General features: G+C 47.0%; 1 protein-coding gene across 3 annotated transcripts in view; it reads right to left on the reverse strand.

Annotated features, from left to right (window-relative positions):
- The window catches only part of MBD3 (methyl-CpG binding domain protein 3), a 28,732-nt gene extending 14,207 nt beyond the window's left edge, over positions 1-14,525 (reverse strand). The window contains exons 1-2 of one of the 3 annotated variants that reach the window (XM_036741066.1): positions 14,378-14,525; positions 7,927-8,086 (exon numbers count right to left, since the gene is read on the reverse strand). In XM_036741066.1, coding sequence (XP_036596961.1) covers positions 7,927-8,086; positions 14,378-14,445 — 228 coding nt within the window. In that variant the 5' untranslated portion in view covers positions 14,446-14,525. Of the gene's footprint in view, positions 1-7,926; positions 8,087-12,999; positions 13,328-14,377 lie in introns of those variants that run through there. The other 2 variants (XM_036741067.1, XM_036741065.1) reach the window with 2 other exon arrangements.
- Between the last annotated feature and the right edge of the window lie 1,196 nt (positions 14,526-15,721).

The raw sequence follows: 15,721 nt of genomic DNA on the forward strand, positions 1-15,721 counted from the left end.
ATCTGGGTAAGACTTTATCAGCAAAAAGAAGGGAAGAATCCATTTCAGGTAAGTTGAAAGCTGTGAGTAAGCAAATTCCCAGAGCTAAGTAAATGCCAAGTGTGCTCAAGATATAGCCAATGAATCTGTCTTGCTAGAAAGAGAGCTTATATAGGGGAAGAGTGAGAAGGCTAGAAAGACAGGGATCAAATTGAGGTAAGCCTTCAATGCCATAACAAATTATATCTAGGTCAGTAAAAGAAAAGGTCAGGGAAAAGAGTCATTGCTGTTTAAAAAGAATGACAAGCAGCACCAAAATGCACATCCTCTAAATAACCTTTCCCAAATAAGGTACGCTTTACTCTATTAGGGTGGTTATTAATTAAGAGGAAAATATGAATCTGGTAGTACACTGAGCCAGCTGTATGAATGAACACTGGATGAGGAGTCACTGAAGATATTACACTTTGAGTCTTGGCTCAGTTTCCTCACCTGTGAAATCTAAGTAATACCTGTCCTATACCTAACTCCTCAGAGGGCTGTGTTACTGTGAGGCTCAAATATGGTAATGCATTGAAAACTTTTTTGTAGATCACAAAGCACCAAAATAATAAGAGATTAGAGATGTACAGCACGATATAAATGCCAACTATCACTGGGATTAGAAGGAAGAAATGGTTATAGAAGTGCTCTCCAAAGTCCCTGGCTCTCCATCTGCATTTGTCTGGACAGCCATTCCACCCCTCCAGGATCCTTGGCCTTACAATCTAAATGGCCACGGATCCTGGAACAAATAGAGGCACTACACTTCGTGAGACCATCACATAATAACTTATTAGTAAGTTGGCCATATAGTCTTAAATAAAATATATCATTCAGTACATCTTATAGCATTTCTCAGAATACCCACACAGCATATATCACTGTTTGATTAACTAAACCATCATGTTCATAGCAACATCCTTAAGCAAAACATCATTCAGTAGCATTCCCCAAATACTTGTTTACACAAGCAGGGGGTGTAAGACAAATAAGGGGCAGAAAAAGTTCGAATATACTATATATTTGGGTACATCAAAAATAACCTATAGTATATAGACATATTAAATTGGCAGCAAAGATGTACTAATACCTACAGTTCTGACATGCGGATGTTAGATAGTGGGGGTTACTCCAAAAGCATCCATGGGGTAGAGATAAAGAATGCCTCCAGGAAGCACAAAAGGTTAATACTGTGCTGAGGCGGCACCTGTTCATACCAAAACTGTCCAGGAGATGGGGTCAGCTGCCTGGCAGCCTTTCATCCTGCTGATAGGCAAGGCAGAGTAGATAAAATAAAAATACAATTATGTACCCAATTTTTTTTTAAAAAGGCCTGATACTTCAATTTTACAGATTTTTCTTAAAAACAAGGGTCTTAACCTGCTTTGCAAATTACTTGCTATTTCTCAGATTATTGCTAACCAAGTAAATGGGAACCGCTCTTCCTCCCACCCCACACACACTTTTCAGCACACATACATTTCCTCTCTATAAAATGAAGGGATTGGACAAGATAATCTCTAAGGTCCTTTTCAGCTGCAAATCTTATGACCCACGATAAAAGGGCACAGACACACTGGAACCTCAAAAAGGAAGAAGAAATGCTATAAAAGAGATTCAGAAAGAATCCTCATCCCTGAATTGCTGCTTATGTCTCTCTGTAGCTCTTCCTCTAGTCTTTCTCCTTCAATCTATCTTATACCCCACTGCCAGGTAGATCTCCCTAAAAGATTACTGGCCAGGGTAATGCGGGAAAAGCAAATCAGATAAGAGCCTGCTATAGTGTTTCATAGGATTAAGAGCAGTAACGGAACTTTTTTGCCGTTTAGTCGTTTTTCAGTTGTATCTGACTCTTTGTGGCCCCATTTGGTGCTTTCTTGGCAAAGATACCAGAGTAGTTTGCCATTTCTTTCTCCGGCTCATTTTACAGATGAGGAAAATGAGGCAAACAGGGCTAAGCGACTTGCCCAGGGTCACTTGAGGAAGTGTCTGAGGCCAGACTTGAGCTCAGGTCTTTCTGACTCCAAGCTCAGTGCTTTATGCACTATGGCGCCACCTAGCTGCAGAGCCGTAATGAAGTCCCCAAGTCTCCAAGCTCCAAATGGCAGTGCTCCCCCTGCTACGCTATCATCCAAGCTACATTCCACAGATCACAGGTGTGCCCTACAATCTGACTAGCAGCATCAGTGTTACCAGTGTTCTTCCTTAAAACATTAAGTAGGAAATTAGTATTTATAAAACATGCTCCCGAGGTTAGTGATCCCGTAAGTGGTATTATCCCCATCTTACAGGAGAGCAAGCCCAGGCTGACAGAGAGGAAGGGATGTGCCCATGATCAGTCAGCTCCGAAGTGCTAGAGGCAGAATTACAAACGAGGTCTTTTGGCCCCCGGTGTTAGCACTCTAACCACTGCTAACATCCTGATAGACACCGCATCAACTCTTGCCTGATAAGAACAAGCCATGATGGTCTCTCCTTTTGTGTTTGTCTACCGCATAATTATCACCTTCCGTACAAGCCTACTCTCTAACACACTCCAACATTTCATCCCATCTGCAACGCTCCAAGGCCATCATAACTAATGCTGCAATGCATGTTTCACCTCACCTAGACTGTAAGCTCCTTGTGCAATATCACACTTTTCTTAAACTCCCCAAACGTTTAGCACACAGATTCATGGACTGGTAGTCTTGTTTTACACCTCAGAAAATGATGTATCCTATACCTATGTCAAGGTCACACCAAATCATGACAAACCACATGGGGATCATACCTCAAGGCAGCCAGGGCCAATGAGTCCTGTCACTTATTAGTTGTAGGGCCAAGAGCAAGTCACTGTACCTCTCTTGTTCTGTTTTGTCATCTGAGAAGAAAAATTAGAGACAAAACCTGTATGGTACTTAGCCTATGATCTGTTCCACAGAAGCAAGGAGATAATGTATGTAAAGTTTTGCAACTCTTAAAATGCTTCAAAAGGTCAGTTATTATGTTTAATCTATAAGAGATTCCATGACCATGGCTCCTGTTCTACTGCCTACAAGTACCTTCCTGTCTACCCGCCCCCCCCATCTTTAAACGCTGCCTCCCTGGATCATACCTTCCTTCTTGGCTAAACTCCTCGAGAAAGTCCTCTAAAACAGGTGTCTCCACTTCCTCTCCACTTACCCTCCTCTAAACCCTCTCCTCTGCAGTCAGGCTTCCAACCTCATGAACTCAACAGAGAAACTGCTTAGCTAGGGATGCTCTCTAACTGCCGAATCTGATGGTCTTGTCTCAGTCTTCCCATTTCCTAACTTCTCTGCCACTTGTAATATTAGTCCTCCCCTACTCCTGAACACTCTCCCCTAGGCTCTAGGTTTTCAGGACACTGCTCAAGGAGAACTCATTCTCTTCCCTAAACTGTCCCTTCTTTCCAATGTTCCTATTATTGCCAAGGGCACCAGCAATCCTCCCAGCTAACAAGGCTTATGGTCGGCGTCATTCTTGACTCTTCACTCAGACTGACTCCACACACTCGACCCGCTGTCAGATTTGGCCATTTTCACCTTCACCACACACCTCTAAAGGGCCTTTCTCTTTATTCCCCACCACCCCTGTACATGCAGTTCCCATCAGCTCTCTCCTTGGCTTTGCAATACCCTTCTAATTGACCTCTCTGCCTCGGGTCCCTTCCAATTCCAAACCTCCAAAGTCATTTTCCTAAAACTCAGGCCTGACCACGTCATACCCCTGATGCAATTATCTCCAAGTAGCTCCTTAGTACTTCCAGGATCAAAGAACCCCTCCTACCCTTCCACACTCCTTCCGCTTTGCTCCCTTCCAAGTACTCTGATCCAGCCACACTGGACTCCTGGCTGTTCTTTCCACAATCTTCCTCTCCCTACTTCCGTGCCTCATCCAGGCAGGTTCTCCCTCCTCCCCTATAACTCCAAGTTTCCTTGGCTTCCTCTAAGATTCAGTTCAAATCCTACCTTCTGCAAGAGGCTTTTCCCATCCTCGCCCTCCCCCTGAATTTACCTTCTTTATCTACATATACATCTCTTAAATATACAAAATTATTTCCATATTGTCTCCCCTATTAGAGTATGAGTTCTTGGAGACTTGAACTGTTTTTGCTTTTCTTTGTATTCCCAGCCCACAACGCAGTTCTCGGCACATCGTAAGCACTTAATGAATGCTTGCTGACTGATGGGTAACGTAACTACTGAGAACCCTGCTCAATAATTCATGAATTATCAACATCAGGTAAGGCCAGAGGCAGGAAGACAAATCTGATCAGTGTCCGCTAGTGTCGTGGAGGAAGGAAGGCCTACATGTAGCTCAAACAGATTTCTTATTGATGAAGAGGTTCTCTAGAAGGGTTTTGGTAGATCACATTATGCTTATTGCACTGGGTCCTGGGACACTCCAGGGTGTCTTCAATGGGATTCTAGGATATCAGGCTAACTATCCACACAGGAAAAAAACCAAACAGATCAGTAATTCTGAAGTACTTTGCCTGTGTTATGATAGGTAGTTGGATGGAACATTCATTTAAATCACTGTCTGTCTCTTGGTCAGGCACTGAATATGATCAAGGAGCTGGGCTTAGAAGCAAATAGGAGGAGACAGTTAAATCGCATTTGGAAACTATACATTTTCAATGATCCCCAAATGCTTTTGGCTCTAGAAGCCCACCTCACAATACCAATATTCCCCCAGATATGCTATGTACTTGGAAATGATGTATGACCCCAATCTCAAGAGAATTACAAGTGAGCCAAAGAGCAACGGGGAGTCAGGTGGCAGGTGTGGATGAGCTACAGTGTACTCATGGTACCTTGTACACAGAAGTGGGATAAACTTGAGGATGTGTAAGACTGAAAAAAAAGGTGGGTTAGTCACAGAGCAAGAATGACAGATAACTGAGGGATAGCCATTTCCCATCAAGAAGCAGAAAAAGAACCAGAGGAAGACCTCCAACCCACTGAGGAGAATCTCCAGGAGGGCTTTATGCAAAGGCACAGGAAGCAATGAATGAATAAGAAGGCATGGTTCTTGTGCCAGTCACGGGGAGTTAAGGAAGACAACACGGACTGATAATGATGAGGTCCCAGACGTACTGCAGTGATCTTCCATTGGGTACCTGGGAGAAGATGTCATGGGTTCTTGAAAGCCATATATGTGCCAGAGAGTACTAGCCCTGGCTGTAATAAAATGTTAGATTTGGAGTACAGACCTGGTGAGGAACTGTACATCTGACATTCTAGGATCAACCTAGCTAAATTTAAAGAGACTGGCCACTAGAATGTGGGCCACTGGGGGATGAGTTTTTTTGGTAAGAAAAGTTTATAATATTTGTTTCAATAAGACAACCAATGCCCATGGTATCATGATTCCTTCAAGTATTAAATGAGTGCTTCTACCATGTTAGGAGAGTGATCACTTTGAGCCTGGGATGACAGGCTAGTATCCTGACGAAACACTAGACAAGAGAAGTAGTAAGATAAGAAGATTCTGATGGTTCTCAACAAAGCAGTCCCTAGAATTCAGGGGCGGGGAACCTGCAGCCTTGAGGCTACATGTGACCCTCTAGGTCCTGAAGTGGGCACTTTGGCTGAAGCCCCTTAATAAAAGGATTTGTTCTGTGAAAGTTGGACTCGGTTAAAAGACCGCACCCAAGGATCCAGAAGGCCACATGTAGCCTCCAGGCTGCAGGTTGCCCACCCCTGCCATAGATGAATACTGAGGATAGGTATGGTTTTTAAATACCTGGCCACTTTCTCAGTCATTTGATTGACATTTGGGACTAAATGAGCAAGAGCTATTACTGTCTAGGACCCAATCGTCAAAATGAACAATTTTGGATGATACTGCATGAAACAAACTTTGGGGCTTGTGAGGCACTCTCTTTCCAACAACCTTGCAAGGAAAGTAAGGTTAAACAGTACCTGGACCTATCCGAGAGCTGAGAGAACTGAGAGTCTACAACAGTGACTTGCCTAAGATGCCGCAGCTGGTGAAAGGCACAGTCATGACCCATAATCCAGTTTTCCCAAACCAATATTCATTACTCTTCCCTTTATACAAACTCACAAGTCTTTTCACTGAGTCCTCTTACAAATGCGACTGAGTTTTTAACATTTTATTTAATATTGTCTGTTTCTATTCTATAAAATGTCATAAATTTTCTTAAAAACACAGGATGTCTTATGGGAAGGCATTCATCAATGAGCAAAAAGAATTGATACTGTTAGGCACTGAGTCCATTCAAATATAAGGAAACTGTGGACCATAGAGATCCACAGGCTTTCAAAGAGACTGCCCTGATCAACTGCCCAGGAAAAATAAAATGGCTTAAGAATAGATGTTGCTGAAACGACTGAAAAATGTCCGACGAGGAGGGGACACAATGACGCGTAGTTATATGGGCAGGCCACTGAGTTACTTCATGCAAGCAGCACAGAAGGACAAAGAAGTACATTCAAATCCTTTCTCTGCCACTTACTACCTGTGTGAATTCTGGGCAAGCCACTTAACAGCTCCGGGCTGGGCCTCAGTGTCCTCTTTAGAATGAGAGGTAGATTAGGTTACCTCAACGGTCCTTTCCAAGCTCTAAATTTAGGTTCCTAAAGAGTAGGAATCTATGGATAGGCTTCCAAATTTGGAGAAATGGTCTGTCAGTCACGTAGCTAGAGTTAACAGATGGGCACACCAAAAAATACACTGGTACCCATGAAATATTCAGAGCACTAGGAGAAGCTATCTATTGTATTACGTGAATCATCTATGGCAGCTTTACAAAAACATATGGGGCAAAAATGGCCCAAGATAACAAAGCATGGAGAGAAGCAAGCTGCACAGAGATTTTCCCCACTTTGTGTAAAATTCTTTTTTGTTCTTTCAGCCTTTGTTAAGAACAATTATGATACTAATAACAAGAGCTAGCACTTAAATAGTGCTTTAAGGTTTGCAAAGCACTTTCAAACCGTCTCATTTTATTCTAATAACCTGGAGAGGCACTACTGTTCCCGCTTTACCAATGAGAAAACTGAGGCAGACAGAGGGTGAGCGAGTAGCCCAGGGTCACACAGTTAGTAGGTATCAGGTGTGCGGCTCCAGCTCTGTGGGCCTCGCTTTCTTTTAAATAAAGCGTACAGTACTGGTCCCATTTAACCCCAGTAGTTGCTGGGAGGATAAATGAGATAATGAATGCAAATGTACCCTTTGCATGAAGTACCAAATGTGAGGTCAGAAACTAAAAAAGTCCAGACTAAGTGCAATTACTCGGTTCTTTTGGTATTAGGATAGCTTGGTTCCACATGGCATTAGACAGTTTACAAAGCACTATCTTCGCAACAGACCTAGAGACAAGCCCGAGATTATCTCTATTTTACAGATGAGAACCCTGAGGCTTCAAATAGTGACTTGCCCACAATCACATGACTAATTGTGTTTGCCAGACCCGATTCAAAGGCTACACTTGTGCACACAGATATTCACCCCAAAGGACCACGTTTTCAGCCAACTTTCCAGAATCTCCAGACTTGGACAGGGACTTCTCAAGGCATTTAATCCAAGCCATTCATACATAAACAAAAATCTCTTCAACACCTAGAAAAAGGGTCATTTGGCCTCTGCTTGAAGAGCTCTCCAAGTGGGGAGCTCCCCACCTTCTGAGGCTAACCCACTGCATTCATGGAACACTCTGACCATTAGGAAGAAGTGTCTATCAAGTAAAAGCCTTCCACCCACTGCTCCTAGGATTAGGATCTAAAGAGGCTCGATGTGAGCAAGAAGGTCTTGAAAAAGTACAGAAATGCCAAGAGCCAACTCTACAAAGATTACCAGGAAAGGCAACTCCAGAGATTGGGAGCTATGGCTCCCCACAGAGGGACAAGAGCTTGTGATGGAAGGAGTCCTTACTTTGGCTTGGTTAGAACAGTCATAGCGCATCCTCTGCCGATTCTTGTTCATCTTACTCATGAGCATTTTCCCTGTTCGAAAGTCAAAAGTGCTCAGGTCCATGGAGCTCCCCAGGTAACGGGCTAGCTGAGGCTTGCTTCGGAACTTCTTCCCACTCGGGCTAAAAAGGAAAAGGGAAATTCCTATTTTTGTAGGGTAGGTTTTGATCAACTTTCCCCATCCTAAGTGCGATAACAACATTAAATCCATCACTGTTACTGTGAAGCATTGTTATAGATGAGGAATGAACCACAAGGCAAAACAACTCCTTTCGTGCCCTACTGGAGGACCTCATTTTCACAATAAATTTCCATGATGCCAAGGTAAAGTCAGACTGTGTTCTTTCTCAGTCATACCAATCTGAGAATGAAGACAAATGTGATCTTTTGCCCTTGAAATCACTAGATTATCCAATGCAAATTTCTAAATGGGGAACTTTCCCCATCTATAGCAAGTGTAATATCTCAGCCCCCTTCTCTAAACATCATAGAATCTTGGAGTTGGAAGGGTCTTAAAAGGTCATTTGGCATCAGGAACCACATACTGATGTGAAGCTCTTGTTCATTTCATCTAAGCTCTAGCTTCAGCAAAGGGTACAAGTTTCGTACTAACTCTAAGAGCCCTCAATGTGGAATCAGAGGAGCCAGGTTCAAATCCCAGCTCTGCTGCTTGGGACTGGTGTGATGTTGGGCAAATCTTTTCTTCTCTCTGGATCTCTGCTTCCTTACATATATACGGACAGGAATAAACGAAAAGGTCTCTAATGCCCCTTCCAACTCTAAATCCTATGACCTTTAGAGCAAAAAATAGTGTGCAATTCAGAATTCAACAATCGACCCCCTCCCTCAGTTTAAAGGATGACAAACCAGGAATACAATATTAGACAAAATGTAACAGCAATACCTTTAAAAACCTTTGATCTGACAGGAAGGCTGACATTCAGGCAAAGCTACCTTGTGATGACAAGCTGTTTTATTTCCATTTACAAGACAGAAACATTTGCAATCACAATGTAACCTTAGTTTCACCAACTTGGTTAAAACAACAGAATCTTTAGTTACTACATAAAGCAATCTATGTTTCACACAATGGGTTATGTCATTTATGAAACAGAAATATTCATGCAAACAGATCTTCAATAAGATATAACTTAGAAGATCTTAAGAGTTGCCTCAGGCCCAGGAAAGGTCAATGATTTCTCCAAGGTTACACTGCTAGTGTTGGGGTAGGATCTGAATTCACCCCAGTCATCCCAACTACAAATCTAGTAGTCTAACCACCACTGTTCTTCCCACACAATATGTGACCAACATTGTGGTCAACTCAAATTATGAGCAGAAATATGAAGGAGGCAGGTAGGAACAATAACTTTTCTTAAGTCCTTGAATAGTTTATAAGTTCCTACACTGCCTTCAACCACCCCCCGCCCCCCACTTCCTTTATAATTATGTTCCAACCTCAGTGGTACTAAAATTAGTCCAGAGCCCCTGAGTACATGTAAGCTGGGCAACAGCAGGGGACCATTTCCTACATTCACTGACTGCTAGAACTAGAAGTGAGCTAGCTCACTGATCAGTTAAGATAATCCTTGCATTTTATATAGGGAAAGTAGGCTCCCAAAGGAGGCAAATGACATGCCCTCAGTCATCACAGCAAGAGAATGGCAGAGTAGGGACTGGTATTCAAGCTTTTAAGTCTTCACTCAAGAATCCCATCTCTACACCATGCTGTCTGCTTTAAAATTGGCTACATTTAAGTTTGAATTAATCCCTATTTTTGAAAAATCCACTTTTATTTCAGCTTTTCCAACTCACCCTAGTACAACAGCGCTCCTGCCATCAATATAGCCTCCAATTCTTTAGGGGTTAATTTAGAACAAGCAACCTATAGAGTTATCACACCTTTCTAAGAAACACATGGAACATTTTATACCCTGATCCAAAGAAACCCAACACTCACAAAGTTTTTTAAATATATATAAAAATTACATTTTATTTTCCACTGACTTTTTTGCTTTAATTTCTAATTGTTATGTTAGTTCTTGTGTACAAATATTCTCTGTGCAGAAAGGAGCAAAAAAAAAGGATACAAGGGAAAGAAATGGTTTAGTGTTAACCACTACAAATTGCTTGACTAAAAGAGACTTTTCTGTTCTGTATCTTTCTACCAGTGGTCCAACATGGACAATCAAGTATCAACCGGCAATGTAAAATTTTCTCAAGAGAAAAGAGAAGTGGGGTCGTTGAAACCTATCTATGATAAAAGGGGAAAAAAGACTTGGGGCTCAGGTTTACAGAAAAGCTAAAGAAACACTAAATACAAAGGAAAAGAGGTTGTAAGAAAAAAATCAAGCTGTCCTAAATGGGCCTTAAGAAAAATACTTCATTAGTAATTGTTATTCCACAACTAAGCACTAAAAAAGTTCCAGAGAGAGATGATTTTGGACAGGGTTCTGGTTCTACTACTGACCACAAGCCAAGGCCATTTTGCTTCAGTTTCTCTAACTGAAAAGGATACCTTGGGGCAACTAAGTGGCGCAGTGAGTAGAGCACCGGCCCTGGAGTCAGGAGGACCTGAGTTCAAATCCAACCTCAGACACTTGACATGTACTGGCTGTGTGACCTTGGGCAAGTCACTTAACCCCAACTGCCCTGCCAAAAAACAAAAAAAAAAAAAAGAAAGAAAGAAAGAAAAGGATATCTTAATTTGATGAAGTTAGCCTACATTTTAGGGAGTGATAGTCATCCACCTCACATCTCCCTCCCAAAAGAACCCAAGAACTGATTAGGCAAACTAATTTTTTCTTACTCTTCTAGACAGTTTAATCTAAAGCTAGATACATTTTAGAGAATGTCTAATGCTGATGCTTAAATTTTAACAAATGCTGACACCCTTAAAGAGTATGGGCTCTAACAAAAACCCCACTTTTACTTCCCCTCATCTGCCCCCACCTGAAGAATCAATCCAACATCTCTAAAAACCAGCCCCCAAAGAGCAGAAGTGTTCTTCATCTGTGAAAGGGGAATCTCCCTATCTTGCTGTACTGCCCGGCAAACCTTAAAGAACCACATAAAGGAGCTCACATAATTATTAACAACTTAATAGGTTGCTGCCTGATAGCCGCACATAGAAACTGACCAGAAGCCAATGCCTACAGCAATCACTTTCCCATGTTGTTAGTTTCCAGTGAGGATTTCTTTTAATGCCAATAAACAAAGACTGACAACAGAGGGAAGAAAAAGTAAACATTTGGTATAAGTGATTCATCTTCAAGTTTCATCTTTTAAGATTTTCAAGCTCATATCCACATACAAGACCAACAGCTTCCCCTACCTCCCCCATTACTAAATCACCCAAATGACACTTTTCTTAAGATCAAATTTCAGCATTACCAAATGACTGTACTCTTGGATTTGAGTTTGTAATTTTACTTATGAGCACCAAATCACAATCAATGATTGATTGATCTATCCATCAAAAATCCTTTCATTCTCTGCACTAGAAGCTCCACTGAGCAGAGGCAACAAAGTGCTTTGTAAACCTCAAAGCATTATATAGTAGGGTTCACTATCATTAATACTGTAGTGGAAAGAACCTCAGGCTTAGAAGTCCTGAGTTCAAGTCACATTTGCTAGCTGCATGACAGTGGGCAAATCACAACCTCTGAGTCTCAGTTTCCTCACCTCCAAAATAGGGAGATTAATAGTTGATTGACCTACCACAAAGTACTTGTCATGAAGAAAGTGCTTTATAAAATTTAAAGTACTATAGTAATGTTACTATCACATAGTTGGTATAATTGAGAGGGGGAAATAAAAGCTGTCCTTAGAAGCAAACTATTTTTTAAGAGTGAGAAAATTTGGGGAATGATTGAAACAAATGGATTGGAGGCCATTCAATACAGCCAGCCAATGCCAGGTGCACGGTCTAAATGTGCAACTAGCTCTTTGTTCTATTCTTGTTATGGTAGGAGAGAAGGACCGCCTTCCCCCTCTGGTTCCTACCCTCTGAAAGCCTAGGCCAAATAGACTCCCTTTGAACTTGGGGGGAATGAAAAGAAAAGAAACCCCCAGGTGCTCTACGCTCCAAGACAGAATTAACCAGAAAGGAAAATACTTCCCCAGGGTTCCGGATGATTTAAGCTTCATAAGTGACAAACTGTATCGTAAATTTCTTCAATAAAGCACATTTGCATTCTTTAAAATGAGCTAGTCCAGTCCCTCAGCCCTCCCAAACACACAAAGGGCTGGGGATGGATTAGGGGGCACTCTGTGTTCTACACTGCATGGCTATGTCTAATAAAGGGTCCCTTCACAATCCGATAAAGCAGTCAAGTTTCCTGCACTGCATATGCTGCATTAAACAAAGCGGACTGCAGCTCTGGAAGCCTATTAAAGTTTGTATTCCAATAGCTGCATTTAGGGAAAGGGAACCCCATGTGGCTCCAACGGCGCCTACACCAATCTATCATTTGTGAATTTAGACATTGCAATAAAGACTGTATTTCTCTCCCCCTCCCCCCACCCCCAGCTGCTGCACCCAGAAGGCTTCCTATTTCTCCTGCATGCAGTCATGCTAGGTGGCTTAGGGGAAAAAATTAGGGGAGTGGGAATGCAGAGGAGAAGAAGAAAATGACTATTTTTTTTTTCGTACAGGGCTTCTCCTGGCATGCAGGTCTAGCAGCACATGCAAGTTTCTTGCCAGACTGGATCCTGGCAGCCCTGGGGGACAGGGCGGGGGTGGTTTGCAGGCAGCCAGGGGGCCCGGCCAGTCCCAGGGGTTGGCTGTCGCCCCACATTAAAGGACAGTGGTGCAGGCAGGCGACTCCCGGTGCCCTGGCTCTGGCCTGGGCAGCAGCTGCAGGCTGAGGAGGAAGGGGGTGGAGGGAGCTGCTGCAGCCCAATGCAAGTTTCCTCGCTCCAAGGGGCCAGTGCAGGGTGGGGGGAAGGGAGCCGAGCCGGGCCGGGCCGGGCCCCCGCCCCGCGGGCTTCATGGGCTCTTTCCCCCCGTCCCCGGTTCCAATGGTCCATTCACCTATAGTAATAGACATCACTCTTGCCGGCTGACAGACCCGACTTTCTGGTCACTTCTTCCCTTTTCCAGCCCTGGGGGAGAGCTGAGCACTCCCACCTCTTCCGCTCCATCGCTGTGCGGGCACAGGGGCTCCCCCGCCGCCGCGGTCGCTCCTCCTCGCTCGGGCTCCCCCGGGCCGAGCTGGCCCCGCTGCCGCCGCCGCCGCCGGCTCCCCTCGACCCCGACCTGCCGCTCCAAGCTGAGCTCCCGCCGCCCGAGGAGCCCGCCGCGAAAGGAAAGGAGCAGCAGCCCGAGCCGCCGTCGCCCCGGCCGGCCGCGGTAGCCTCCTCCTCGGTCGCCGCCGCCGCTGAATCTACTTTCCGCGGCTGTTCCGCCCTCCCGGCCTCCGCCCTCCGCCCCCATCCCGGTGAGCGAGCGAGGAGGCAGCGAGCACGCGCGCTGGGCTCTCCGGGGCTGCGCTCGCTAGTCCCCCTCCTCTGCCAGGCTCCCCCCCTCCCCGCGCCCGCGTCCTCGCGTCCGCCGCCACCGCCTCCTCCTCTTCAGGCCCCCAGACACCCCCTCACAGCCCTCCCCTCCCAGACTAGGCTGCCTAGCACGCCGCGGGTCTCTTAGCCCCGCCCCCGCGGCCAGAGGGGCGTGGCCTCCGGGCCCCATTGGGGAGCCATGGGGGCGGGGCTGAGCCGGGCGCCCGCGAGGGAAGAAAGCAAGAGCAGAGAGGCCGGCGGCCGAGGGGGCGCGCTTACCGGCTCCCAAGCCCACCATCCCTCCCCAAAGCCACCCGGGGGGCTGCGCGCGACGCCCGAGGAGCCCCTCCCTCCCCCTTCGCCCCCAATCACCGCGCTGGCTGCTGCGGAGGGGGACCTCGGAGGAGGAGCAGCAACCGTGGGGAAGGGGCTGCCCGCGGGGTCTCCTCGGATCCCTCCGCCGCCCAGAGCAGGCGGGCCGCAGCACGCCGCAGGGACACCGCCGCCGCCGCCATCAAGTTCCTGCCCCACCGGCCGTCGAGCCGCCCCCAGCCCTACCATCTCCTCCGACCCCTACTCGCGCCCTGAGCCCGGCCTCCAGGCACGAGCTCGCACCCCCACCCAGCTCCGGCCGGGAGCAGCCCCCGCGGGGCCGCCCGTGAGGAGGAGGCTGGGCCGGGGGCCCGGGCGCCCCTCCTTGGGGGCCGCGCCGTGCTGCGCCCCGCTCCGCTGCCCGCGCTCCCTCCCTCCTCCGCGCCTGCTCCTCCTCCTCCCGCTCACTCCGCCCGCTCGGGAGAAACTTTCCCGCCTCCGCGTCGGCTCGGCCCCCGGCCCGCCGCGGGGCCGCCCCTCACCTCGGCAGGACGCCGCCCTCCCGCCCGGGCCAACGGGCGCCCCGCGCGCCCCCCGCTCACCTCGGCGCCGCCGCCGCGCGCTGCTTCCTGCCCGACAGGAGCCCCCGGGGCCCCCACGCCTTGGACATGGCCCCGCCGCTGCCGCCGCCGCCGCGGGCTCCCACCTGGCGCTCCCGGGCGAGCGCGCGCGCGAGCGAGCCAGAGAGTCCGGGCCCCGCCGCTGCCGCCACCGCCGCTCCAGCCTCCGCCACGAGGCGCCTGGGGCAACAGCCCGGCTGGCTCCTCGGCCCGCCCCCGGCCCCCGGGGACGCCCCCTGCCGGCCTGGGGGTCTTACCCTAGGCCCCGCCCCTCCCGCCCATCAGCCCACTCGCTCCTAACCCAGGTCCACCCAGCCTTCCCTCTCTCGGGACCAGCCCCACACTTAAACAGTGACTCACAGTGTCCCCTCAGTAGGGACCAGGCTGTCCACTCCCCCTAGTGAGGACCTCCCCCATTAGGAAGCTGCCCATCGACTTCTCTTTGTGACATCCTCATCTGTACCCTAAGGGGGTGGGACTAAATGACCTCTGAAGTCTCTTCCAGTTGTGACTCTTAACACTTCGACCCACAATTCCCCCTCCCCCTTCCCCGGGGACCAGCCTGTCCACTCTCCTGGGGACTCAGTGCTCTTCCTCACTGTAGATTAGCCTGTCCACTCCCCCTGGCGGTTTGCAATGTCCCCACTCTTTGGAAACCAGCCTATTTACTCCCACTAGTGATCCACAATATCCCCACCCATCACACAAACAGTACTCAATGACATGAGTCGATGGGGCAGAATTGGAGATGAGCTATGCCAAGCTGAGTTTTGATCTGGGAGGAACCCTCTTTTGGGGCTGTCTAATGAAAGAGTTGTTCTGGTCACCTTTGGAGGAGTAGTTCTGCTTACTGTCTTAGAACCCTTCCCCCAAATCCCAAGAAACTGTGCACTATCCATGCTGGGCAGTACTGGACAGACCAAATCCCTTAATGGTAGTTAGCTGCAGTATATCAGAGACAGGCTTTAAAAGCAACAAGGATGACGAAGCCCAGGGACAATTTACAGTTAAGTGCACAGGATCACCGGTGAGAGCCTCTGGGAGAAATGACCCAGACACCAGCAGTCTGACCAACCAAGAACCTTTCTGGATGGTGCTTCTTTAAGTTTTATAGGAATGGAGCACCACCTTCAACAGTTCCCTTATTTCTCTCATCCATGCGTCTTTTATATCCAGTAGCCTCCCATTTAGATTCTGCAGGTGAACACTTTATCACCTTGTTAAGGGTCACTCAAGAGCAAAGAACAGCTCTTAGAGAATAACTGTCCATCCCTCAGACACTGAAATTCCTACAGTATTCGAGGCTCTCTTTAACATTGAACCTAG

The sequence above is a fragment of the Trichosurus vulpecula genome, chromosome 1 (assembly GCF_011100635.1).
Source record: "Trichosurus vulpecula isolate mTriVul1 chromosome 1, mTriVul1.pri, whole genome shotgun sequence".
Taxonomy (NCBI): domain Eukaryota; kingdom Metazoa; phylum Chordata; class Mammalia; order Diprotodontia; family Phalangeridae; genus Trichosurus; species Trichosurus vulpecula.